Source organism: Macaca fascicularis, chromosome 19 (genome assembly GCF_037993035.2).
Source record: "Macaca fascicularis isolate 582-1 chromosome 19, T2T-MFA8v1.1".
NCBI lineage: Eukaryota > Metazoa > Chordata > Mammalia > Primates > Cercopithecidae > Macaca > Macaca fascicularis.
In genome coordinates, this window is record NC_088393.1 from 63,397,387 (window position 1) to 63,423,313 (window position 25,927).

Consider the following 25,927-nt stretch of genomic DNA (forward strand, 5'->3'; position numbering starts at 1 on the left):
GAGAGGGGACAGAGACCCAGAGAGAGAGGGACAGAGACCCAGAGAGAGGAGGGGGGACAGAGACCCAGAGACAGGGGGACAGAGACCCAGAGAGAGAGAGGACAGAGACCCAGAGAGAGAGAGGGACAGAGACCCAGAGAGAGAGAGGGACAGAGACCCAGAGAGAGAGGGGACAGAGACACAGAGAGAGAGGGGACAGAGACCCAGAGAGAGAGGGGACAGAGACCCAGAGGGAGGGGACAGAGACACAGAGAGAGAGGGGGACAGAGACCCAGAGAGAGAGGGGACAGAGACCCAGAGAGAGAGGGGACAGAGACCCAGAGAGAGAGGGGGACAGAGACCCAGAGAGAGAGGGGGACAGAGACCCAGAGAGAGAGGGGGACAGAGACCCAGAGAGAGAGGGGGACAGAGACCCAGAGAGAGAGGGGACAGAGACCCAGAGGGAGGGGACAGAGACACAGAGAGAGAGGGGACAGAGACCCAGAGAGAGAGGGGGACAGAGACCCAGAGGGAGGGGACAGAGACACAGAGAGAGAGGGGGACAGAGACCCAGAGAGAGAGGGGACAGAGACCCAGAGAGAGAGGGGGACAGAGACCCAGAGAGAGAGGGGGACAGAGACCCAGAGAGGGGACAGAGACCCAGAGAGAGAGGGGGACAGAGACCCAGAGAGAGAGGGGACAGAGACCCAGAGAGAGAGGGGGACAGAGACCCAGAGAGGGGACAGAGACCCAGAGAGACAGAGGGACAGAAACTAGAGAGACAGGGGGACGGAAACCCAGAGACAAGGGGACAGAGACACAGAGAGACAGGGGGACAGAGACACAGAGAGACAGGGGGACAGAGACACAGAGAGAGAGGGGGACAGAGACCCAGAGAGAGAGAGGGGACAGAGACCCAGAGAGAGAGGGGGACAGAGACCCAGAGACAGGGGGACAGAGACCCAGAGAGAGAGGGGACAGAGACCCAGAGAGAGGGGACAGAGACCCAGAGAGAGAGGGGACAGAGACCCAGAGACAGGGGGACAGAGACCCAGAGAGAGAGGGGGGGGACAGAGACCCAGAGAGAGAGGGGGACAGAGACCCAGAGAGAGGGGACAGAGACCCAGAGAGAGAGGGGACAGAGACCCAGAGACAGGGGGACAGAGACCCAGAGAGAGAGGGGACAGAGACCCAGAGAGGGGACAGAGACCCAGAGAGAGAGAGGGACAGAGACCCAGAGAGGGGACAGAGACCCAGAGAGAGAGGGGGACAGAGACCCAGAGAGAGAGAGGGACAGAGACCCAGAGAGGGAACAGAGACCCAGAGAGAGAGGGGACAGGGACCCAGAGAGGGGACAGAGACCCAGAGAGAGAGAGAGGGGACAGAGACCCAGAGAGAGAGGGGACAGAGACCCAGAGAGGGGACAGAGACCCAGAGGGAGGGGACAGAGACTCAGAGAGAGAGGGGGACAGAGACCCAGAGAGGGGACAGAGACCCAGAGAGAGAGGGGACAGGGACCCAGAGAGGGGACAGAGACCCAGAGAGAGAGGGGACAGGGACCCAGAAAGAGGCAAAAGAGACGGACGGGGGGCGGGAGACAAATGCTCAGAGGGGATGCAGAGTCCTAGAGAAGTGGGGGTCATTGACCCTGAGATGAGAGCGCCAGAGAGAGGACGACATGACCTACAGAGGGGACAGACGCCCGAGAGTCGGCTCCTCTGGGGTCTCGGGAGCTGGGCTGGAGTGAGGTCCGCAGGGGGTGGGTGGGGGGCTGAGGGGCTCAGTGGGTGTGGAGAGAGAGGCCGGGGCTGGGCCAGGCGGGCGTGGGGTCCGAGTGCGAACGGTGGGGCTCCTGTGGGGCTGACAGGTGGGTTTGGGGTAGAGATGTGCGTTCAAGAGGAGGCGGGCCCGGGCGGGTGGGGAAAGCCCAGAGAGTAGGGGCGGGCTCCTGCTGGAGGGCGCGGGGACCCCAGTTCCGGGCGCCGGGGGCGGCGGGGCGGGGAGACCCTGGGGGGGCTGCGCGGGGGCGCCGTGCCTCGCTGGCCGCGGGGAAGGCAGGGACCAAGCTAAGGAAGAGGACCCTCCCCCGACCCGCAGCCCAGGCGGCGGCCGGTGCCTGCGCCCCCGCCCAGATCCCTGCGCCGCCGGGTCTGCGTGCCTGTCTCTGGGTCTCTGCATCTCCGCGTCCCAGGGCGCCCCGTCCACGCCTCCGCGCGGACCCCCGCCTCCCCCGCGCGTCTCTGTCTCTAGGGGGGTCTCAGCCCTCGTCTCTCGCTGCGGGTCTCCGCGCATCTCGGCGTCTCTCTCCGTCCCGGCGCCTCTGTCCCGGGCTCTCCCCAGCTCCTAGCCTCAGTTCCCTGCGCGCCTCCATTTCCCTCCTTCCCCCGCCCGATCTCCGTCTCCCCTCTGTCTCCACATTCCGCTCGTCTCTCCTCCCTGGCTCCACGTCTCTGTCTCTGTCCCTGTCCCAGGTTTGCTGTCGTCGGATCTCTGTCCGAGTGTCTGTGCCTCCACTCACCCGCGACCCGGACCCCCGAGCCCCCTCCCGGGTCCCCCACTCCCATTCAGGCCCGGGTTGGTGGGGTGGGGGGGCGCTGCGGCGGGAGCTGTGTGTTCCCAGCGCAAAATAGACTCTCGTTGCCATGGCGACGCGCGCGGGGCCTCCGAGACGCGAGGCTTCGGGCTCGGGGGGTGAGGAGGGGGGACACCTGGATCCGGAAGGCGGGGGCGGGGGGCGCCGCCGCCCGGTCCCAGGGGCTCCTCCTAGATCCCTGGGGAGAGGGGTGCTGGGCGCTCCGACGCTGGGCGCCGGGGGACCGGACCTTCTGGGAGGGGTCTGGGCTCCCAGGGTCGGCGGTGGGGGCTCGGATTGCCTAACGCGGGGCGGGCTGGCTGACAGCTCTGACGCCGGTGTCCCTGAGGACTCAGGGGTGGCCTCTCAGGTCCCTAAGGTTGGGGAAGAGGCAAGGGCTGCAAATCTGGAACGGGGGAGCTCTCCCTGGGGGTCTGCAGAGTTCCAACTCCCAAATCTGCAGAATTCTGGGAGCCCCCATGTGGGTCCCGGAACTCCTGCGTCTGGGGGAGCCGGGACTACAAGGCTGAAGCTTTCAGCCCTTCCTTCCGTCCGTCCATCCATCCACCCATCCACATGGATGTCTCTTCCTTCCTCCCCGTCTCCAGGTCCCCGTGCCTCAGTTTCCCCCCCGCACCGGGGTGCGGTCTCGCTCACCTCGCTTTCCGGATGCGGGACCCTTGGGGAGCCGGGGGCGGCGGCGTGGGGGGCGGCCGGAGGCAGCGGCGGAGCGCGTGTCTGCCGGCAGCTGGGCTGGGCGTGCGCGCGCCGGCTGGGGGCGACCCCGGCCGCAGTTCTCCTCCCGGCAGATGCGCCGCGTCCGTGCAGATGTGTCAGCCGCCAGCCCTCGCCTTTGCCTCGCGCCGGCTTTGAGCCGAGAAGAGGCACCTCCCCCTCCCCACCTGCTGGGGACCCCGCTTTCTCCCTCATGCAGCCCCCAGTCGCCCCCGGGATCCCCCCCAACCCAAGAATGGTTTGGTCCACAGCCACATGTATGTTTATTCTGCGAGTCCGTGTCCCACAGTTTGAGACTCTTCTTCCCCTCCCCTTCCCGCCCCGTGAAGTGGCCCGGGGCCGAGCCCCGCCTCCACCTCGGCTCAGCCAATTCCCACCCAGCTTTCAGGAGTCTTATTTGCATTTCCGGGAGCAGCTGTCCAATGGAAGGGCAGCACCCTACCTCCCCCCCCAAGGGGGCGGCACTCCTGGTGGATCGCACCACTCTTGGGATCCAGGGATGGGGGGAACGCGCTTCCACTGAGGTCCGGGCGACAGGAAGGTGGTCTTCGCTCAAGGCAGGGTTGGAGTTCAGTGCAGCAGGGGGTTCTGACCTTGGAAGAGGCCCAGCAGTCCGCTGTCTGGGGCGGGCTCCTTGATGAGCTTCTGGATCTGTAGGGGCAGAGGGAGATGGGACAGGAAGAGTCTAGGGTCCTGATCTCCATGGATGACAAATCTGAGGGACACCTCTCCGTCTTCATCTCTGAGATCTTACGGCCAGCAGCTGCCCAAGACAACACTCCCTCTTCTCAAGACTTTTTCTGGGGCCTCCCTTTCATTACACATGACTGGTTGAGCTCCTAAGCGCCCACCATCTTGGTCTGCTTTGCTGGCTTGGACCACTAAGGGTGGACAGCTCTGTGCCAGGGCTTCTTATCTACACCTTCCTCTTCTTAAGTAACCTCATCTCTCCCATCCCTCTTCTGGGCCCTCAACTCCCAAATCCAGCCTGGACTTTGCCCCTGAACTCCAGACTCATCTATCCAACTGCCTCTTAGATAGACATGAGCAACCAACCGCATTTCATCCATCAGCAAGTCCCAGCAAGTTTATCTCCAGAAAATAAAAATAATAATAATAAAGGAAAAAAAAAAAAAGCCTGCATCCCCACTGCCTCATCACTGCTTGGCTGGGTGCCCAAATTAACCTCCTTACTGACAGGTCTCCCTCCTCCCCTCTATGCCACACTCCCTAACCCATTGGTCACACAGTGCCAGAAAGAACTTTGTAAACTGCCAATCTGATATGGGCAGCTCCCCTGCACCAAACCCTGATGGCTGCCCATGGCTGAAATCCCAAACCTTTGGGCTCTGGCTCCTGTGTGAAGACAGGGTGCCGGCTCCTCCTGCCCAGTGCTCACCGCGGCCTGCTACAGCTCTTTGGACAAAGAAAGCTCAGTCCCCTCCCCTGGGAACACTGAGTGCCTGATGCTCCCTTCCCCTGCAGGTCAGAATTCGGGGCCACCCCCGCCACTCTCACTCATCCCTCTGCAACTCCCGCCCCAGCTGGGGGTCACGACGTGTGATTGAACATGGATTGATGCAGACTCCAGGGCTCACCACACTGGCTGGCATGGAGTAGGTGCTCAGTGAATGTCTCACAGAGCTGAACTAGAAGGAAGGCAAGGAGCAGACCTGGGAGGGCCTGGGAATGTCAAGGTCTGGGGCCTCTCCAGCATCCTGAGGGCCAAGGGCTTGAAGCAGGGGGGCCCAGTACCTGGCTGACCCTGGTAGCAGGGTGGCCACTCTGGGGGTGGGTGTGGAGTCTGAGAAACTGGAGGAGGGGCACCCGGGCTGGAAGGGGCAGAGGCGGAGGAGATGGAGAGTTGGGGATGGGTGTGGACAGGTCAAGGGGCTTCTATCTACAGGGTCTCTGCTGACCTGTTCTTGCCCAGTGTCTGCCTGGTCCTTTCCTCCTTCAGTTCATTCTAAAGTCACCTGCTCCAGGACGCCCCCCAGACCCTCCAATACAAACCCCCTCCTCTGTGCCCTGACCCTCTGGATCGCCTCCCCCATTTCATCGCTCTCTGTGGTCCTTGTGGTCCATCTGCGGGCTCCTTTCATGGATTTATGGCGGTGACAGTGACCAGCAGCCTCCCCTCCAAGAACCTGGCTCCCCCTGGAGGCGGCAGCCTGCTGGTGACGGGATGTATTCCCAGAACCCAAAGACAAGACCTTTGTCAGATGCAGGGGAGGTGGGGGTGGCCGCGAGGGCATTACCTCCTTGAACTGCGGGTGGGCGGCATCACCCACCAGCTGCAGAATGAGCCCTTCGCTGGTGGAGAGGAAGGCACCACTCTGTCTCATGCGGGCCAGCGCCACCAGCCGGTCCACCTGGCTGTGAATAGGAGGGAGGGAGGGAAGGTTGGTGTGAATGCCACGGCCTAGACACCCAGACACGCTGGCACTCTGGTGGGAATGGGAATGCCGCCTGTGGCCCTTCCTGGGAACCCCTCATGGCCCCCAAGTGCACCCACCCAGGGAGGGCGCTCTCACCTGCGTGAGGAGCAGGCGTCCACCACCACGTGGACCTGCAGCCCCCGGTCCAGAAGGTCCAGGGTTGTGTTCTGTGGGTAGAGAGAGGTCAGGGCCAATCCCGGATAAGAACAGGGGTCCTGGGTAAGGAACTGGGGATGATGAGTCAGAATTAGGGGCCCAGAATGGGGAGGAGGGAAGCTTGGATCAGAGCAGGGGGCCCCCAGGTCAGAAGGGGATCCAAGATAGGATGGGGCCCGTATGTGAGAAGAGAGGGCCCAGGTCAGGATGGGGGTCCGACAGGGAAGTGGAGGTTTCCAGTCAGGGAAGGAGGTTCTATTTAGGATGGGGGTCCCAGGTGAGAATGAGGGACCCCTGGGGTCAGTCAGCATCTCACCAAGATGCAGGCCTGTGCCTCAATGCCACAGAGCAGCACAGAACGCAGCTGGGGCCGGCTGTCCAGCTCCTGCTGCAGGGCGGGCACCATGCTGAAGCAGGTCTTGGTCAGCGGCTGAAGGCCCTCAGCCCCCAGCTCAGGCACCGTGGGGCCCAGGCCTTGTGGGTACTGTTCTGTCAGCAAGACTGGCACCTCCAGCAGCCGGGCCACCTGTGCCAGTGATGGGGAAGAAAGGTCAGGGTCTGAGGGAAGAGGAGCTGGGCCTGGACTCCTGGGTCTGAGGGAGGAAGGGCTATGCCTGGACTCCTGGGTCTGAGGGAGGAGGAGCTGGGCCTGGACTCCTGGGTCTGAGGGAGGAAGGGCTATGCCTGGACTCCTGGGTCTGAGGGAGGAGGAGCTGGGCCTGGACTCCTGGGTCTGAGGGAAGAGGGGTTATGCCTGGACTCCTGGGTCTGAGGGAAGAGGAAGTGGGCCTGGACTCCTGCGTCTGAAGGAGGAAGAGTTGGGCCTGGACTCCTGGGTCTGAGGGTGGAGGGCTGAGCCTGGATCCTGGGTCTGAGGGTGGAGGTCTGAGCCTGGATCCTGCATCTGAGGGAGGAAGAGTTGGGCCTGAACTCCTGGGTCTGAAGGAGGAAGAGTTGGGCCTGGACTCCTGGGTCTGAGGGTGGAGGGCTGAACCTGGATCCTGGGTCTGAGGGTGGAGGGCTGAGCCTGGATCCTGGGTCTGAGGGTGGAGGGCTGAGCCTGGATCCTGGGTCTGAGGGTGGGGGGCTGAGCCTGGATCCTGGGTCTGAGGGTGGGGGGCTGAGCCTGGATCTTGGGTCTGAGGGTGGGGGGCTGAGCCTGGATCCTGGGTCTGAGGGTGGGGGGCTGAGCCTGGATCCTGAGTCTGAGGGTGGGAGGCTGAGCCTGGATCCTGGGTCTGAGGGTAGGGGGCTGAGCCTGGATCCTGGGTCTGAGGGTGGAGGGCTGAGGTCATACCCTGAGCATGCGGGCTGCCACTGAGACGATCTGTGGGAAGTAGGCGATGTTGTGGCGGAACTTCTCCTGCATGTCACATAGGAACAGGATAGAGGATCCTGGAAGGACTCGGCCCAGGATGGGCCTGGCAGCCGCCATTTTCTGGGGGTGGCAGAGGGGCGCTGGGTCAGGCCCGAGGACTCCTCTCAGTGTCTCCAGCTGGCGTCCAGGTCCTTGCACACAGAGCCTTGCAGGGCCCGGGGCACCTTGCCAACCTTCTTCCCACCTCCAGGTCTCTGCGTCTGCTGTTCCCTGAGCCTGGAACGGGCTTCTTTCTTATTTCTGTCCTATTCGGCAGGGAGGTGACTTCCTTGGGAAGCCTTCTGGGCCACGTCCACAGGTGGCTCCAGGTGTCTCCCTCCCGGCCCCCGTGTTCTCCTTGCTGAGGACTATGTATAACATCAAGGAGTGCTTCATGATCCCGGTTACCATTCGCCCTGGTTACCATCCGCCCCAGTCACCATCCACCCTGGTTATCATCTGCCCTGGTTACCACCCGCCCCGGTTACTATCAGATCCCAGTTACCATCAGCCCCAGTACCATCAGCCCTGGTTACTATCAGATCCCGGTTACAAACAGATCCGGGTTACCATCAGCCCTGGTTACCATTAGCCCCGGTTACCATCTGCCCCAGTCACCATCAGCCCCGGTTACCATCAGCCCTGGTTACTATCAGATCCCAGTTACCAATAGATCTGGGTTACCATCAGCCCTGGTTACCATTAGCCCCGGTTACCATCTGCCCCAGTCACCATCCGCCCCAGTTACCATCAGCCCTGGTTACCATCAGCCCCGGTTACCATCCGCCCAGGTTACCATCAGCCCCGGTCACCATCAGCCCTGGTTGCTATCAGATCCCAGTTACCATCCGCCCCAGTTACCATCCGCCCCAGTTACCATCAGCCCCAAAATGGAGGCTCTGCTGGGCATCCTATGTTGGGGCAGCCCACTCCCCAAGGCCTCCTGAATGGCCCACCTGATCCTCACCTTGCTCCGAGAGGAAACTGAGGCCATATTCTTCAGCCATAGGAAGGAAGGGGCCCCTGAACAAGCCATAGCATGGACAGACCTCAACACAAAAGCCATGGAGTGTGAGATCCTGTTTACCTGAAATGCCCAGAACAGGCAAATCCGCAGACAGAAAGCAGATGGGGCCGAGCACAGCGGCTCACGCCTGCAATCCCACCACTTTGGGAGGCCGAGGCGGGCGGATCACCTGAGGTCAGGAGTTTGAGACCAGCCTGGCTAACATGGTGAAACCCCATCTCTACTAAAAATACAAAAATTAGCCAGGCAGTGGTGGGCGCCTGTAACCCAGCTACTTGGGAGGCTGGGGCAGAAGAATCGCTTGAAACCCAGGAGGCGGAGGTTGCAGTGAGCAGAGATTATACCACTGCACTCCAGCCTGGGCGACTGAGCGAGACTCTGTCTCAAAAAAAAAAAGGAGACTGGGCTCGGTGGCGCACACCTATAATCCCAGGACTTTGGGAGGCTGAGGCGGGCGGATCATCTGCGGTCAGGGGTTTGAGACCAGCCTGGCCAATATAGTGAAACCCCATATCTACTAAAAACACAAAAAAAATCAGCCAGGCGTGGTGGTGCACACCTGTTGTCCCAGCTACTCAGGAGGCTGAGACAGGAGAATTGCTTGAACCCGGGAGGTGGAGGTTGCGGTGAGCAGAGATGGCGCCACTGCCAGTCCAGCCTGGGCAATAAGAGCAAAACTCCATCTCAAAAAAAAAAAAAAAAAAAAAAAAAAGCAGATGGGTGGCTGCCAGGGGCTGTGGCCGCGAGGAATTCAGGGTGACCGCTGAGGGGTGTAGGGGTCTGTTTGGGATACTGAAAATGCTCTGGGGCTTGGTGGTGACGGCGGCACAACAGCATGACTCTATGAATGCCGCTCCACTGTGCATTTTCAAATGGCTGAAAGGGTAAGTTTTATGTTAAGTGCATTTTACCACAATAAAAAAAGAAAAAGAAAAAGAAAAAAAGGACAGGCTAGTGAAGCCACCTGGCCAGCGATTATTTTGCAGGGGAGGAAACCTCGACCCAGAGGGCCCGTTCACCTGTCCTAGGTCCTGCAGCCATGCAGGGCACATCTGACTTCCACTCGGTCAGAGCATCTACACTGTCAGAGCATCTACACCACAGGGGCCCTGTCTCAGCATGTCTTGGCCTGTGTCCCCGGGAGGCTAGTGTTTTTGGGTCCCCGAGTTTGCTGCACAACTGAGGGTTTGGGCTGCGCTTTGTCTGCAGCTCTCTCCCCGTCTGTGTGTACAATTTGTTTGTACTGAACTCATTTATTCATTAACTCACCAGGGAAATGGGAGACCCTGGAGGCTCACTGGAAGCAAGACAGAAGGTATTCTGGGAAGCTGAGGGAGGCAGGGCACTCAATGAGAAGCTGCTATTTTCTTTTTCTTCTTTTTTTTTTTTTTTTTTTTTGAGATGGAGTCTTGCTCTGTCACCCAGGCTGGAGTGCTGTGGCACGATCTCGGCTCACTGCAACCTCTGCCTCCCGGGTTCAAGGATTCTCCTGCCTCAGCCTCCCGAGTAGCTGGGATTACAGGCTTGTGCCACCATGCCTGGCTAATTTTTGTATTTTTACTAGAGATGGGGTTTCACCACCTTGGCCAGGCTGGTCTTGAACTCCTGACCTCGTGATCCACCTGGCTCGGCCTCCCAAAGTGCTGGGATTACAAGCGTGAGCCACCACGCCTGGCCGATTATTCTTTGAACAAAATCCATCCACCATAGCAAATGTTTTCTATGTGCATCATATCTCAAGTTTAAAAACGAATAAATGGTTAAAATAGTGAATTTTATGTTGTGCAAATTTTATCTCATTAAATAAAATTGAATGGAAACTCCCTCTGAAACAAAACCAGTGAATTAATCCCATAATTACAACAGTGATAAGTGCTGGGATTTGGAGGGAGCCAGATCTAGCTTGGCAGGGGCTGCAGTGTTCTCCCAGAGGAAGTGAAGACAGAAAAACGATCTTTTCCGAAAACACAAAGCTGACTATTACTCCCCTGTCTCAAACTGTCCCCTGACCCCCGTGGATTCTCTCTGTCCTCAGGACTAAGACGCAGACGCCCCTTTCCCTGCCCCGGCACTGCTCTGAAGACCCTCCCGCCTCAGCCCAGCCACTCCTTCCTCTCAAACAGCCCTTGCGGTTTCCTCCCCCTGGAGTGACCCCCTCACACCCACTCACATGCTAACCCTTCCTCCCCTGAGCAGGAGGCAGGACCTGGGACACTCAGGCCCCAAGGGATGATTCTGAGGGAACCAGGAGCTGGAGAGCTGACAGGTGGGTCACAAGGGCCCTGGAGTCTCTCTGCGGAGGGCAGTCGGGAGCCATGGAGGGGCACATCTGGGGGCCAGCATGTCCAAAAGCCTAGGACAGGGATCTGTAGCACCCAAGAACTCCCCTCTGGCCTGACAGGAGTGTGGGTTGTAACAACTCCTAGGGACAACTGAGCAGCTGTACTTCTCAAAATGATGGATACACAAACCCTCTGACCTCAAAAGCTGCTCCTAAGCATTTATCCTACAGACATTCATGTGACATGACACAGGGTTATTCATTACAGGACTCTTCCCCAGAGCAAAGGAGCAGAAGTATCAATGTCCACAATTAGGGTATACTGGTTATGTAATAACCAGTATGGTTAGGCCGTAACTATACTCTGTTATTCCTCGCAGCCAGAAAAAATTACGAGGAAGCTCTTTAAGTAACAATACGAAAACATGTTTGAGAGAAGTGAAAAAGAAGCAGAACAGTGTGTGTGGAATGCTCCTTTTTGTGCCAAAGAAAAAAGGGAGAGAAAGTGTGTCTGTGTTGCATATATCTATATCTGCTATCTCTGGCAAACGAGCAAGAAACGGGAGACTCAGACGGGTGAACCAGGCACTGGGGAAGTGTGTAGGAGCCTTTTCACTAGGTCCTATTCTGTTTCTTCTGAATTCTGGACAATGTGCAACAGGTTGTCTAGTCAATACTATACACAATAAAGGGTTTAAGTGAAGCCAAAACCCAGCAAAAATGATCTATGATGTCAGAAGCCAGGACAGTGATTGCCCTTGGACCACTGTGATGGAAACGACGACGGCAGGAGATCCTGGGATGTGGCGCATGTTTGACTTTTTTCTTTGGGTACTTGTTTACACCAGGGTGCTCCCTTTATAAATATTTATTTGAGCTGTGTATGTGCAAACTGTATGATTTTCTGCGTATGTGGTATTATTCCAGGAAAAGTGTTCAAAATGCAAAATACAAAGATGGCTTCATGGCCCCGCTGTGCGGTTGAACTGGAGGCAAAGGCCAGGGAGGAGGAGGTCGGGGCTGGGGCCCAGTGGGACAGGGGAGAGACAGGAAGGGACAGCTGGGACGGTGGGGAAAGTCGGTGAGAAAGGCCCCCCGTTTCTGGTCGAGCGAGGGGCATGACCTGAAGACTCATAGGAGATCCCGGGGAGGGGAACTGGTTTTTGGGAGATGAAAAACTGGGGTGAGAGTGGATGTGTGTGTGAGCGAGAGACATGTGGAGGGGAGGTCTGGGCTGGAGAGGGCTGGGCGTGTCCCGGGGAACGAGGAGAGGTTCAGCCTGAGCGGAGGGTATCCAAGGCCAAAGGGGGCGTGGCTGGAGGTGGGCGGCAACGGGGGCGGGGTAGGGCTGTGGATTTCCCGACGCGGTCTCGGAAACCTGGCCTTGGAGCCTGGACTTCCTGGTTGTGCGACCCAGGGCAAGTTTCTCTTTGTCTTAGCCTCAGTTTTCTCGTCAGAGAAATGGGGATGAAACCTGCCCACCCTGCAGCGCTGTTACAGAGGCGGCAGGCGCGACCCGAGGACGCTTCGGGTCTCTGGCCAGCCAATTCTGGCGGGGCCACGTGGCGTCCTCCTTCTGGTTCTGTGACCTTGGCCCGGGACGACCAGGCAGAGCCTCAGTTTCCCCATCTGTTAGGCGGGAAGGTCGATCTCCAAATAGCGCCAGCAGTGAGAGAGGACTTACCCGGAAGGTGCCGGGTTCGAGCCCGGAACGGCCCCTCCGCAGGTGAGGCCGGGGGCACCCTCACCTCTCGGCGCTCGGACGGCCGCCGCTGAGGCCTCTTGCGGGCTTCTCGGGGCGGGTTACCGTTTCGTTGGGGCTGGACACGTGGCCCACCCCCTGCACCGTCCGCGTTCCGCCCACTTGGGTCGAGCCGTCCAATCGACACTCATCATGCGCTGCCTCGCCCCCTCCCTCCGGCCAATCCGCATGTGCCACTGCGTCTGCCCGCAATCAGCGCTCACCAACTCTCCCCGCCCCCTGCTTCTCAACCAATCCGCATATGCTGCTGCTTTGCTCCCGCCCCAGGGGAGGGGCGCCGGCAAGGCTGTCAGTCTGGAGAAAATGACTAGCTCGCAAAGTCGCGGTGGGGGCGGGGCAGCAGCGCGTCCGCCCAATGGAGAGCCGTAGAGGGCGTGAGTGGCGGCCGACGGGGCAGAGTCGCGCAGTGGTCTCCGAAGGCTCAGATCCTGGCTGGAGAGAGGGCGTCTCGGCCGGCCCCGTTGCACAGAACAGGTCGCCGAGGCCGGGGGAGAGAGAGAGAGGGGTCTTACCTAGAGTAGAGGCATGTCTGCGGTTCGAATCCTGGCCCTCTGTCAAGAAACGGAGGCTTACAAAGATACCCAAGCACTTTCTAGGAAGGGGCTGGCTGAGGGCGTGATCAAGTGAGGAGTTTGACGCCCCCCTGTCCTTTGTGCTATGCGCTGCCTCAGTTTCCCCATCTGTACAGCACCTGCCTCCTCGAGTGGGGTTTAGAATAATTTAGACTCTGTGCTTGGAAATGGTGGTTGAGAGAAAGAGGGAATTTCCTAACTGACTTGGAATAAGTCCAAACTCCTCCCAATTCGTGGTTGGCCTTCCTGGTTCCCGCAGATCTCGCCTCTCACCACTCCCCCTGCTCACTCCGCTCCAGCCACACGGGTCTCCCCTTGCTGTTCCCTCAATGTCCCACTGCAGGGCCTTTGCACGTGTGCTCTCTCAGCCTGGAATCCTAGGACTTCCCATGGCCCAGCCTTCCAGGCTTTCAAAGCCTTTCCTGACCACGTGGTGTCAGATAGCCCCTCCATCAGGTCGCTGTTTTTAATTGTTTTGAAACATTAAAAAAAAAAAAAGAAAAAATTGCTCTATCAACCAGGCTGGAGTACCGTGGTAAGATCACAGCTCACTGCAGCCTCAACCTCCAGGGCTCAAGCAATCCTCCCACCTCAGCCTCCCGAGTAGCTGGGACCACTGGTATGCGCCACCACACTTGACTAATTTTTTTATTTTGTTGTAAAGACGGAGGTCTCACTCTGTTGCCCAGGCTGGTCTTGAACTCCTGGGCTCAAGGGATCCGCCTGCCTTAGCCTCCCAAAGTGCTGGGATTACAGGTGTGAGCCGCTGCACCCGGCCTTGTGTTTTATTTTCTTTTCAGCACTAACTCCAATCTGAATTGGAAATGAATCTTGCTTTTTGAAAAATGCATGGATATACTCTTTTATTGTCAGTTCCCCGCCAAAACACACACATGCACACAGAACGGGGAGCTCCCTGAGGCAGGGATCCCATCTGCCTCATTCACTGCTGAATCCTCAAGTCCTAGACCTGGGCCTGGTCCATAGCAGGCGCTCCATACGTCTTTGGGAATAAATGAGAGGAAAGCAGACATTAGGCAGAGGTAAGTCCGGCTGAGAGCGAGGGGTGGATGCCAAGATGGGGCAAGGAAGAAGGAAGGGGAAAGGCGAGAAAGCAAGAATGGGGCCTCCAGAAGAGGTGGAGGGGGGCCCTTGGGCCCAGGAGGAGACCCCTGAGGCAGTGGTCTGAGGAGGTGGTCTGGGTTGGTTTATTTTACCAGGGGCTGCCAGGTAGGGAGTGGACAGGTTGGGGGCTCCTGGAGAGGGCTGGAGAGCTGTCATGGAGGGGCCTCTGGCTTGTCCTGGGTTCTGAACTGGGTTGTGATTGGCCTTATGGGGAGCTGGTCCCCCAACCTTCAGGGATCCCCTGAGAATCCCAGGCACGAGGCACCTCCCACCAGTCCACCCAACCCCAGTCGGGAGCCTCGAGATCAGCCTCTTCCCCCAGGGCATGCTGGGGAAGGGGCAGGGGGCCACAGAAACGTGGGACCTGCTTCAGGTCCGGCTGGCCCAGGTCGAGATAGGACAGACCCAGCACTGGCAGGGGAGTGGGACCAGAGGAGGGGTCCCGTGGCACTGAGGTACACTCTGGGGTGGGCACAATGTTGTCAAAGAGGTCGAGGGTAGAGGTGTCCAGGGCAGTGAGACTCAGGCTGGCGCTGGCATGGGGAGCCTCAGTGGGGGCCACAGCACAGGCCACTCCCAGGAAGGGGGATGGAGGCGGCGGGGGTGGCTTTTGGAGCGAGGGTCTCTGGGGAGGTGCCTCCTGTGACAGGATGGAGAGGGCCAGGCGCTGGGTGGCGGCCTCAATCTTGGTGAACTGCCTGTAAAGACAGATGTGAGCAGGCTGGTCTCTAACGCCTGAACTCAAGTGATCCTCCTGCCTCAGCTTTTCAAGGTGCTGGGATTGCAGGCTTGAGCCACCACCCCCGGCCAGCATCATGTTTCCAAGGTTCACCCATGTGGTTGCATCACACCATGCTAGTTATTTATTTTGGTGAGTCCTGACCGCCTGCCACCCCCGTGAAAACACAACCTCCACGACAGCAAGGAACTTTATCTGCTTTGGTAACTGGCCTGGCACACAGTAGGCACTCAATAAATGCATGTTGACTGCTGCTGGCATCCAGCCCTGGGGGCTGCTCCTCTTTGTGCCTGGTCTCCCCAAGCCAAGGGTGCTGGTTGCTCGTCCCCCTCCTCCCCCTCCCATTCCCACCTTCCCCACAGCCCCTCACCTGCAGATCTGGTTGTGCAGAAACCTTCTGTGGTTGGGCCGCCTCTTGGGGGGTCGGGTGCGCCGGGGCTGCAGGGCCCGCAGCATGTGGGCAGCTGCCCCGCTCACGAAGGCACACAGCTCCCGGGGGCCGGGCTCGGAGACCCCAGGGCCTTCGGGGACCCCGGGATGCATGGCCGGGGTGGTCTGAAGTAACTCCCCACAATACTGCTGACCAAAGTACCCCCCAAATCTGTGAGCAGGGTGGGGCAGGGGACTCTGGAGGCCCAGGTACCCCGGGCTGGGGAGGAGGCAGGGCTGGTGATTGGGCCAAGGCCTTCCCAGTGCACCCTAACCCTGCCCCCACCTCCCAGGAGCCCGACCTGAAGTCCGAGGGACTGGCAGGTGGGGGCTGATATAGGAAGGCAAGGAACAGGGAGGGGAGGGGCTTTCTGGGGCCCTGTAAGTACCCAATTAGCGCATAGTTGGACCTAGGATATGGGACCAGCGCACGCCAGCGGGGGACAGAGAATAGTGCCTGGAGATGGCCAATTAAGGGAACAAAGGCGTGGTTCGGGAGGTGAGGCCGCCAGTGAGTCAAATGCAGCGATTGAGCGTGGAGGACCCTTAATTGGAGCCGTGGGGAGGGGGCTGGGAGGGAGGGGAGCTGGGCTGCATCTGCCCACTCACCCCCAGACACACCTGTGCCTCCCTCCCTCTGCTCAGCCCAGGGCCTTAGGAGGGGAAACCGAGGCTCCCAAAGGGGCTGCTGCGGGCCGAGGTCTCCAGACTGCAGGAGGGGTTGGCTCCTGGGGGGTTGCCCCCCAAATCCTGGGGCTCATAGAATCCTGAGCAGCAGAGTGAGGGAGGAGAGGAGAGGAGAGGGGTGAGGCAGGACGGGAGGGGACGAGAGAACAGGGCACGGTCTCCCCCAGGGTGTGTTGTGGAGGGACTGGGACCCCTGGTGTCTGTGGGAGGCAGAGGATGGGCCGGCCCCCCTTGTTTCTGGAAGGGTGTTGGCTGGAGCGGGGACCCTGGGTCTCAGGTTGGGTGGGGGAGTGCCAGGTGTGACAGCCTCAGTCTCTGCTCAGAACCCACCCTCGGGGGTGTGCGCTGGGAAGCCAGGGTGTTTCCCGAAGTTGGTGTAAGAAATGACCACGGTAGGCCGGACGCGGTGGCTCAAGCCTGTAATCCCAGCACTTTGGGAGGCTGAGACGGGTGGATCACGAGGTCAGGAGATCGAGACCATCCTGGCTAACACGGTGAAACCCCGTCTCTACTAAAAAATACAAAAAAAAAAAAAAATAGCCGGGCGAGGTGGCGGGCGCCTGTAGTCCCAGCTACTCGGGAGCTTGAGGCAGGAGAATGGCGTGAACCCGGGAGGCGGAGCTTGCAGTGAGCTGAGATCCGGCCACTGCACTCCAGCCTGGGTGACAGAGCGAGACTCTTGTCTCAAAAAAAAAAAAAAAAAAAAGAAAAGAAATGGCCGGGCGCGGTGGCTCACGCCTGTAATCCCAGCACTTTGGGAGGCCGAGGCGGGCGGATCACAAGGTCAGGAGATCGAGACCACGGTGAAACCCCGTCTCTACTAAAAATACAAAAAATTAGCCGGGCGCGGTGGCGGGCGCCTGTAGTCCCAGCTACTCAGGAGGCTGAGGCAGGAGAATGGCGTAAAACCCAGGAGGCGGAGCTTGCAGTGAGCCGAGATCGCGCCACTGCACTCCAGCCTGGGCGACAGAGCGAGACTCCGTCTCAAAAAAAAAAAAAAAAAAAAAAAAGAAATGACCACGGCTTAGTACCTAGAACCGCACGCGCTGATTCTCCTGCCTGAAGCAGGGATTTGAGCCTGATGTCATGAGTTTTTTGCCAGGCCCGCTCACTGGCCAGCAGTACTATGGGCAAGGTCAGCAGCTGAGGTCCTACCAGGCCTAGGATGGGGGCCAGCAAGCAGGTGGGGACATATTGGGAGCTGAGGCTGAGTGCAGCCAGTGATGTTGCCAGAGGTCCAGTTTCCTGTCAGCAGAGCATGGTGAGACCAGCTGCAGTAGGACAGCCAGACACCCAGTGCCCTCACCAGCCACGACACACACACGTTGACTGCCACCTCTGCCGTGCTTGACACTGCCACTGTGCTGAACCACTGCACAGGTGGGGCTGCTGGGCCTGGTGTGGCTGGTGTCTGTGTCGGGGACATCATGGGCCTCCCCTGTTTCTCTTGGGTGTCTCCAAGGGTCTGCAGCCTCCTAGACAGCCTCTTGTACTCTGCCCCTTCGTCCCTCTGCCTGCCAGCTGTCTGTGACTCGCACTAGCCCCATTGCTATCTCTCCATCTCCCCTGCTCTTGCTCTTTCCTCTTCTGTTCCTCGTGGCTTTCTGTCCATCCCTGAGTTGTCTACAATTCTTTCCACTATCAACTATCTATCACCTACCTATCTATGGATCTATCATCTATGTATGTGTGTATGTTTGTATATATCTATTTTTAGAGACAGAATCTGGCTCTGCCACCCAGGATGCACTGTAGTGGTGTGATCCTGGCTCACTGCAGCCTTGACCTCTTGGGCTAAAGAGATCCTTCCACCTCAGCTTCCTGAGAAGCTGGGACTACAGGCACCTGCCACCATGCTTGGCTGATTTTTTTTCTTTTGTAGAGATGGGGTCTCACTATGTTGCCCAGGCTGGTCTCAAACTTCTGGGTTCAAGCGATTCTCCTGCCTTGACCTCCCAAAGTGCTGGGATCACAGGCGAGAGCCACGGCGCCCAGCCTCTCTCCTCTGTATTGTCTCTCTGACTTCATCTCCCCCATTTGTGTTCTGGTTCCTCTCCCTGTCTCTGTCTCTTTCACCATCTCTGGAGTTTCTCTCAGTGTTTACGTTTTAGGCTCTGAATGCTCTTCACTGCCCGTCTCTCAGCTTCTCTGTTTCTGTCTCTCTGTCTTCCCTAGGGCAGGTCGTCTGTGTGTGTGCGTGTGTGTGTCTGTGTCAGATTGTTTCGGGGTGGTACCGTGCAGTTCCCGTCTCCTGGTGTCCAAAACAAAGGATTGGATGAGACGTGCACAGACAGCAAAGGAAAGGAGCAAACGCTTATGAAGCACAGTATTCCTCTCTCAGAGGGGAGAGCAAACTGAGCTCTCCGAGATGAGATCAGCCCTGGTTTGTTACATTTCATGGCCTTTTTTTTTTTAAAGGACTCTTTTTAAAAATTTATTTATTTTGGCCGGGCGCGGTGGCTCAAGCCTGTAATCCCAGCACTTTGGGAGGCCGAGACGGGCGGATCACGAGGTCAGGAGATCGAGACCATCCTGGCTAATATGGTGAAACCCCGTCTCTACTAAAAAATACAAAAAACTAGCTGGGCGAGGTGGTGGGCGCCTGTAGTCCCAGCTACTCGGGAGGCTGAGGCAGGAGAATGGTGTAAACCCGGGAGGCGGAGCTTGCAGTGAGCTGAGATCCGGCCACTGCACTCCAGCCTGGGCGACAAAGCGAGACTCCGTCTCAAAAAAATAAAAAAATAAAAAATAAATAAATTTATTTATTTTTATTTTATTTTTTTAATTTTTATTTATTTATTTATTTATTTATTTTTGAGATGGAGTCTCTCTCTGTAGCCCAGGCTGGAGTGCAGTGGCGCAATCTCGGCTCACTGCAAGCTCCGCCTCCTGGGTTCATGCCATTCTCCTGCCTCAGCTTCCTGAGTAGCTGGGACTACAGGCGCCCGCCACCGCGCCTGGCTAATTTTTGTATTTTTAGTAGAGACGGAGTTTCACCGTGTCAGCCAGGATGGTCTCGATCTCCTGACCTCGTGATCCACCCGTCTCGGCCTCCCAAAGTGCTGGGATTACAGGCCTGAGCCACCGCGCGGTCCTGTTTTTTATTTTTGAGATGGAGTCTTGCTCTGTTGCCCAGGCTGGAGTGCAGTGGTATGATCTTGTCTCACTGCAGCCTCCGTCTCCCGGATTCAAGTGATTCTCCTGCTTCAGCCTCTAGAGTAGCTGGGATCACAGGCATGCACCACCATGCCTGTCTAACTTTTGTGTGTTTTTTAGTAGAGACGGAGTTTCACCATGTTGGCCAGGCTGGTCTTGAACTCCTGATCTCAAATGATCCGAACTCCTGATCTCAAATGATCCGCCTGCCTCGGCCACCCAAAGTGCCGGGATTACAGGCATGAGCCACTGCGCCTGGCCATACATTTCATGGCCTTTTATATGTTTTTCATCTCTTGCTTAACCTCACTTTATCCCTTGTAGGTTAGTTGCTCATCCTTGCCTAATCTCACTTTATCTCTTCTCACCAAATCACTCATCTTCAGCTTTATTTTTCGTGACCAAACTGCTACTGCGGGTCCTTCTGGCTTATTTTCCTTATCCTGCATGTTCCACCTCACTGCTTCCTCCCTTATTTCGCATGTCCTGCTTCTGCCATCTGACACGTTTTGCTTCTGCTACTGCTTAAGCTAACCTACGTCCAAGGGTCCCCTTTGCCTCCCCGAATTCCTCTGCTATTCTCCTGCCTCAAGAGGTCCGACAGTCTGGTTCACGCCTGTGGTGTTGGGGGTGGCCTGAAGGTTTCCTGTCCTGTTCCGCTCCAGGTCTCAGGCACAGAGGGGAGGATCCAGGGTCCCTTGGCAAGAGGCCGAAGGGAGAGGGCCCCTGGGTCTCTGGAGGATGGGAAGGGAAGGATTGGCCCTGAGGGCCGGGAAGGGGCTCAGCCTGGTCCCGTCACGTGGCTGGGGCATGACTTTTGCTACCTTGATACACACTTTATCGTACGTATTCACATCTGGTAGCTCTTATTTCAAAATTTGCATTCCACAGCCCGGGGGCCAAGAGCAACCTCCGCCGGCCAGCTCTGTCCTTTTCAGGCCGGCCGGGAATGCACAGGGGGGCCGCCTGCAGGCTGCGGCCTCGGGACTGTCCACTAGGGGGCGCCCGCCTGGCCGGTGCTGGGCGGCCCGGCTCAAGGGGTGCGGCCCCAGAACTTGGGGCCCTCTCCTGTCTCCTGTCGTTGAGAACCATCAACCACGGTGAGAAGCGGGCTTCATGGGGTGTTTGTTGAGGACCTACACTTACAGGCTCCTCTTCCCTATCCCAGCCCTTGAAATGCTGTGTGTGTTGGGGGTGGATTTAGTCATTCAACAAACATTTGTGGAGCACCTTGCTTTGCCCAGCAATGGAGGAGGTGAGCCAGGCAGGTTGGGCCATGAGGGTAAGCGTGATGGAGAACCATAGAGGGTTTGGGGCAGGGGTAGACCCTGCCCCCAGCCTCCTTTGCAGGCCTTGCTACAGCTGGAATGTGGAGACCCCACCCCCTAATCCCCCTACAATCTGGATGGGGGTGTCAGGGCCAGGCCAGGAAGCCAGGGACAACACACGGTGTGTCCTTCCCTGTCCCCATCCACCCATCTGCTATCTGCTCCCTTTTTTTTTTTTTTTTTTTTTTTTTTTTTTGAGACGGAGTCTCTCTCTGTCGCCCAGGCTGGAGTGCAGTGGCCGGATCTCAGCTCACTGCAGGCTCCGCCTCCCGGGTTCACGCCATTCTCCTGCCTCAGCCTCCCGAGTAGCTGGGACTACAGGCGCCCGCCACCTCGCCCGGCTAGTTTTTTGTATTTTTTAGTAGAGATGGGGTTTCACCGTGTTAGCCAGGATAGTCTCGATCTCCTGACCTCGTGATCCACCCGTCTCGGCCTCCCAAAGTGCTGGGATTACAGGCTTGAGCCACCGCGCCCGGCCTATCTGCTCCCTCTTATCCAGTTATTGTGGGACCTTGTTTCCCTTAATTTATTTTATTATTATTATTGTTTGAGACAGAGTCTCTCTCTGTCACCTAGGCTGGAGTGCATGGTGCAGTCTCGGCTCACTGCAACTTCTGCCTCCTGGGTTCAAGAGTTTCTCCTGCCTCAGCCTCCCAAGTAGCTGGAATTATAGGCGCCCACCACCACGCCCGGCTAATTTTTGTATTTTTTAGTAGAGACGGGGTTTCGCCATGTTGGACAGGCTGGTCTCGAACTCCTGACCTCAGGCGATCCACCCGCCTTGGCGTCCCAAAGTGCTGGGATTACAGGCGTGAGCCACTGCCTCCAGCCCCCCTTAAAATTTATTGTTAAAATGTACAGATAGCAGAGTCACAATGTATCATCACCCTGGTGTTCCCAACCCAGAAGCAGAGGGGCCAACCCTGTCGTGTTTGGTTCACAACTCTTCTTCTGAGAGAAGGCTGGCCGTGGCTGCCTGTGTCTCCCCAGATTCCAGTGTTGCGGTTGTGACCCCCATGCTCCAGAGTGGGACAATATTAGGATAAAGTCTTTAAACAAGCAATTAACCTGGGTGCAATGGCTCACGCTTGTCATCCCAGCGCTTTGGGAGGCCGAGGCGGGTGGAGGATCACCTGAGGTCAAGAGTTCGAGACCAGCCTGACCAACATGGAGAAACCCCGTCTCTACTAAAAATACAAAATTAGCCAGGCGTGGTGGCACACGCCTGTAATCCCAGCTACTCCGGAGGCTGCGGCAGGAGAATCGCCTATACCTGGGAGATGGAGGTTTCGGTGAGCCGAGATCACGCCATAGCACTCCAGCCTGGGCAACAAGAGTGAAACTCTGTTTCGATAAAGAAGGAAGGAAGGGAGAGAGAGAGGGTGGAAGGAAGCAATGAAGTTAAACAAGGTCATCAGGGTCTGCCCTAACGAAATCTGATGGCGTCAATTACAGAAGAGATTAGGACACAGACACGCACCGAGGGGCCACCATCGAGGCCCCACAAGGAAGACAGCGTCTGCAAGCCAAGGAGAGAGGCCTCGGGGTAAAGCAACCCTCCAGACACCTTGACTGCAGACTTCCGTATCCAGAACCGGGAGAAAATAAGTTTCTGTTGTTGGGAGCACTCAGTGTGGAACTTTGTTATGGGGGTCCTAGCAGATTCGTATATATAACGAGTGTATTCGCTATCTATACTGTGTAAGAACTAGCCACTGATGCAATGGCTTTAAACAACATACATTCATTATCTCAGAGTTCCGTGGCCAGGAATCTAGGCACCATGGTTTATCTTGGTCCCCTGGTCAGGGTTGCTGCAATCCTGGAGTGGGCCAGGGCTGGGGTCTCATCTGAGGTTGGGGTCCGCTCCCAAGTTGACACAGCAGCATTCATTTCAGTGCCTCTGAAGAATGCATGGAGTCCTGGGTTCAGGGCCAGCAGAAGAATCTCTGCGTTTCCCATCTCTGACCTCTAGGCCCAGCTTTTTTTATATATATAATATAAATATATAAAAATATATATATTAATATAATATATAATATAAATATATAATATATAACATATAATAATATATTATATTAATATATAATATATATTTTATATATTTATATATTTTATATATTTATATAATATATATTTTATAATATATATTTTATATATTTATATATATTTCATATATATATATATTTTTGAGATGGAGTCTCGCTCTGTCACCCAGGCTGGAGTGTAGTGGCGCGATCTCGGCTCACTGCAACCTTCGCCTCCTGGGTTCAAGCGATTCTCCTGCCTCAGCCTCCCGAGTAGCTGGGATTACAGGTGCCCGCCACCACGACCTGCTAATTTTTTGTATTTTTAGTAGAGACAGAGTTTCACCATGTTGGCCAAGCTGGTCTCGAACTCCTGACCTCGGGTCATCCACTCGCCTCGGCCTCCCAAAGTGCTGGGATTACAGACATGAGCCACTGTGCCTGGCCTCAGGATCTTTGACCGCATCTGCTAAGACCCCCCTTGCCTTCACCATATCACATAACCATCACATCCACATAATGCAAAGGCACTCACATAAGGGCACGGGTCCCTGGGGGTCATCGTAGAAGGTGGCAGCCACTCTTAGGGAGGAAATTTAGCATGTATCTGTCTCTGTTTTTGCACTTAGAGGAATGTTTTACCTGTGCAGATGGAACCCTGTGTATTGTTGCTTCCTCCAGCGAGTCTGCCCTGGCTTCCCCCAGGCTGCATGTGGAGTCTCCCCTGGCTCCCATGTCCTGGGCAGCCTCCATGAGTGCCTGACCGTGCATGTGAGACCTGCTCAATAGGCCTTGGAAGTGGGTGGACTCTGGGGTTGGGCACATTCCTGGTCCAACCACTTCTGGGTTGCAGGAATTACTTCCTGGTTCTGTGGCTTGGCCATGAGACTTCAGAGGGCCTTGCCTTACCCCGCTGTGAAATGGGGATCGCACCCCTTCTAAGTGGAGAGGCCCATTAGCTCGGGGCCTGCTGGGGCTGCCATAGGGGCCTTAAGAGATGTCAGAAGGGAGGAGCACCGTGGCTCGTGCCTGTAATCCGAACACTTTGGGAGGCCGAGGCAGGTGGATCACCTGAGGTCAGGAGTTTAAGACCAGCCAAATTAGCTGGGTATGGTGGCAAATGCCTGTAATCTGAGCTACTCAGGAGGCTGAGGCAGGAGAATCATTTGAACCTGGGAGGTCGAGGTTGCAGTGAGCCAAGATTGTGCCATTGTACTCCAGCCTGAGCAATAGAGTGGGACTCCGTTTCCAAAAAAAAAAAAGAAGGGAGCATCCTAAGCCTGTGGGAGGCATGGGCCTGCCCCCTGGGTCCCTTGTCCCTGGGGATGGCTGACAACCAGTGACTCTCTTTGCCCATCCCCTCTGCCTTTGGTCTAAAATGCATCTCTGGTTCCTTACTCGACTTGTTTGAAAAAGGATGTTTTATTTTTAGTCTCTGGCCCTGGGAATCCAGTCATTACTCCAGATACCTTCTCTAGCCCCTGACCCCACTTTCTACAGAGGGAGGGAAGGGGAGTGGCAGGTTCCTTCTAAAGCCTTAGGCTGATCCTCCTGGGATCGGGGTGGATGGAGAAGAATCTCCCAAGTGCAGGGCCTCTGGGCAGGAGTGACAGCCCAGTCCCCAGGAAAGGGTGGGTACCTGGAAAGGCTGAATGGTTTACCTGGCTGGCAGGCGGCAGGGCTCAGAGTGTGAGGCTGGGCAAGGAGCCTGATCTAGTTGGGGTGGGGAAAACCGTGCCCCCAAAACACCTGGTGTTGTTGGCTAGAAACAGAAACATCTGGGGCCTGCAGGGGTGCAGGGGTGCACATCTGGGCATCTGCTTGGTCGTGCATTGGAGGCTCTGGAGGTCCCCTCACTGCCCTGAAGCTGTATCTCCTGCTTGGCTTTTCTCCACGGCACTGCGCAGTGGGTAGTCTGTCTTCTTGATTCCCACTGCATGCCCTGGGAGGTTCTGTGAGCTCACTGAGACGGTGAGTTTTTTTACTGGCTTTTCCCCTCCACATTCCTATGACCCCAGCTCCCAGGACAGGGCCTGGGGTGGAGCCCCGGTCTGGACTGTGGGTGGGAGCGCTGCTGGGCCTGGAACAGCTGCAGCTGAGGATTCTGTATGATCTTATCCGTGTCTTCGGCTATTTGATTCTGTTTTTGTTTGTTTGTTCGAGACGGAGTCTCGCTCTGTTACCCAGGCTGGAGTACAGTGGCACAATCTTGGCTCACTGCAAACCTCCGCCTCCCGGGTTCAAGCAATTCTCCTGCCTCAGCCTCCTGAGTAGCTGGGACTACAGGCACGTGCCACCATGCCCAGCTGATTTTTGTATTTTTAGTACAGAGGGGGTTTCACCATGCTGGCCAGGCTGGTCTCGAACTCCTGACCCTGTGATCCGCCTGCCTCGGTCTCCCAAAGGCCTGGGATTACAGGCATGAGCCACTGCACCCAGCTGATTCTGTTTACTTGTCAGCATGAGGGACCTGATGACATCCCTTGAAGGGCTACACAGAGGATCCGGGGGGTTGGGGGAAAACCCCACCTCCCCGTCTGAGACTCCTCCTTGGCCTGGAAAGTGCTGGACACAAGGCTGGCCTGAGTCCCGTCACTGTCTCCAAGGGGCTGCTAGGCTGTTCTGAAAACAAACCAGTTGAATCCACACCGCCTTTTCAGGGACAGCAGGTTGCCCGAGGCCATTGACTTCAAAACCTTTGTTCACCTTCTGGCTGCAAAGTGGAGAATGGTATGGAGAGTAAGCGCCAGTCTTAGCCATGCCCATCTCTCTCTCTCTTTTTTTTTTTTTTTTTTTTTTGAGAGAGGGTCTTGCTCTATTGCCCAGGCTGGAGTGCAGTGGTGCAATCTCAGTTCACTGCAGCCTTAACCTCCCAGGCTCAAGCGATCCTCTGAGTAGCTGGGACTAAAGGCATGTACTACCATATGAAGCTAATTTTTCTTTTTGTTTGTTTGTTTTTTAGACGGAGTCTCGCTCTGTCGCCCAGGCTGGAGTGCAGTGGCGCGATCTCGGCTCACTGCAAGCTCCACCTCCCAGGTTCACGCCATTCTCCTGCCTCAGCCTCCCGAGTAGCTGGGACTACAGGTGCCCGCCACCACGCCCAGCTAATTTTTTGTATTTTTAGTAGAGACGGGGTTTCACCATGTTAGCCAGGATGGTCTCCATCTCCTGACCTTGTGATCCGCCCGCCTCGGCCTCCCAAAGTGCTGGGATTACAGGCGTGAGCCACCGTGCCCAGCCTCTAATTTTTTGTAGAGATGAGGTCTTGCTATACTGCCCAGGCTGGGTGTCCCATCCCTTTTGTAATGCCTCTGGGTGGGCAGGTAAGTGAGGGGGGCTGAGCTGAGGACCCCTTTCACTATTGCAGAGACCCAGATGGCCTGAGGCAAGGGGGATGGAGGTGGGATCCGCACCTCTGGGCTTTCCTGGCCTGGCAGCCAGCTGGGCAGCGCATTCCCATCTGTGTCCCCACCCCGCATGGCAGCCGCTTTGTGTGGTTAATGCTGACGTGAAAGGAATGTTTGGGCTGAGCTGGATGCCAGGGGGTTTTACACGCA

General features: G+C 57.0%; 3 protein-coding genes and 1 long non-coding RNA gene across 10 annotated transcripts in view; all 4 read right to left on the reverse strand.

The window, feature by feature from the left end:
• The window catches only part of SHISA7 (shisa family member 7), a 26,834-nt gene extending 23,256 nt beyond the window's left edge, over nucleotides 1-3,578 (reverse strand). For 2 of the 3 annotated variants that reach the window (XM_045380648.3, XM_045380647.3), the window contains exon 1: nucleotides 3,209-3,578. Coding sequence is in view for 1 of the 3 variants with exons in the window: in XM_065534941.2 (XP_065391013.1) it covers nucleotides 2,498-2,543 (46 nt within the window). In the remaining 2 variants the exon portion in view is untranslated. Of the gene's footprint in view, nucleotides 1-2,497; nucleotides 2,624-3,208 lie in introns of those variants that run through there. The other variant, XM_065534941.2, reaches the window with a different exon arrangement.
• Nucleotides 3,531-13,066, reverse strand: ISOC2 (isochorismatase domain containing 2). 5 transcript variants are annotated; one of them, XM_045380650.3, is made up of 6 exons: nucleotides 12,820-13,066; nucleotides 7,178-7,318; nucleotides 6,197-6,406; nucleotides 5,821-5,891; nucleotides 5,545-5,662; nucleotides 3,531-3,937 (listed from the first exon to the last, which is right to left on the reverse strand). In XM_045380650.3, the coding sequence occupies exons 2-6, from the start codon at nucleotides 7,313-7,315 to the stop codon at nucleotides 3,857-3,859; spliced, it is 618 nt and encodes a 205-aa protein (XP_045236585.1). In that variant the 5' UTR covers nucleotides 7,316-7,318; nucleotides 12,820-13,066; the 3' UTR covers nucleotides 3,531-3,856. The 5 variants fall into 5 exon arrangements, with proteins under 5 accessions (XP_045236585.1, XP_065391017.1, XP_045236584.1 ...); XM_065534945.2 differs by having other exon boundaries at nucleotides 7,178-7,474; XM_045380649.3 differs by lacking the exon at nucleotides 12,820-13,066 and adding an exon at nucleotides 12,230-12,340.
• A 659-nt stretch (nucleotides 13,067-13,725) lies between these two features.
• On the reverse strand, nucleotides 13,726-16,170 carry C19H19orf85 (chromosome 19 C19orf85 homolog). The gene is made up of 2 exons (XM_045379681.2): nucleotides 15,114-16,170; nucleotides 13,726-14,702 (listed from the first exon to the last, which is right to left on the reverse strand). Exons 1-2 carry the CDS (start codon nucleotides 15,284-15,286, stop codon nucleotides 14,210-14,212), a joined length of 666 nt encoding a protein of 221 aa, XP_045235616.2. The 5' UTR covers nucleotides 15,287-16,170; the 3' UTR covers nucleotides 13,726-14,209.
• Nucleotides 16,171-22,071: 5,901 nt separating this feature from the next.
• On the reverse strand, nucleotides 22,072-23,159 carry LOC141409167 (uncharacterized). Its single transcript, XR_012428107.1, has 2 exons — nucleotides 23,013-23,159; nucleotides 22,072-22,246 (listed from the first exon to the last, which is right to left on the reverse strand). It is a non-coding gene; the product is annotated as an uncharacterized lncRNA (long non-coding RNA).
• Nucleotides 23,160-25,927: the final 2,768 nt, after the last annotated feature.

Coding starts and splice junctions, on each gene's coding strand:
- ISOC2 (XM_045380650.3), bottom strand. CDS start 7,315: ATGGCGGCTGCCAGGCCCATCCTGGGCCGAGTCCTTCCAGGATCCTCT. Junction 5,892..6,196: donor AGGCACAGGCCTGCATCTTG/GTGAGATGCTGA, acceptor CTCTACCCACAG/AACACAACCCTGGACCTTCT. Junction 5,663..5,820: donor GACGCCTGCTCCTCACGCAG/GTGAGAGCGCCC, acceptor TCCTATTCACAG/CCAGGTGGACCGGCTGGTGG.
- C19H19orf85 (XM_045379681.2), bottom strand. CDS start 15,286: ATGCATCCCGGGGTCCCCGAAGGCCCTGGGGTCTCCGAGCCCGGCCCC. Junction 14,703..15,113: donor CTGCACAACCAGATCTGCAG/GTGAGGGGCTGT, acceptor CTGTCTTTACAG/GCAGTTCACCAAGATTGAGG.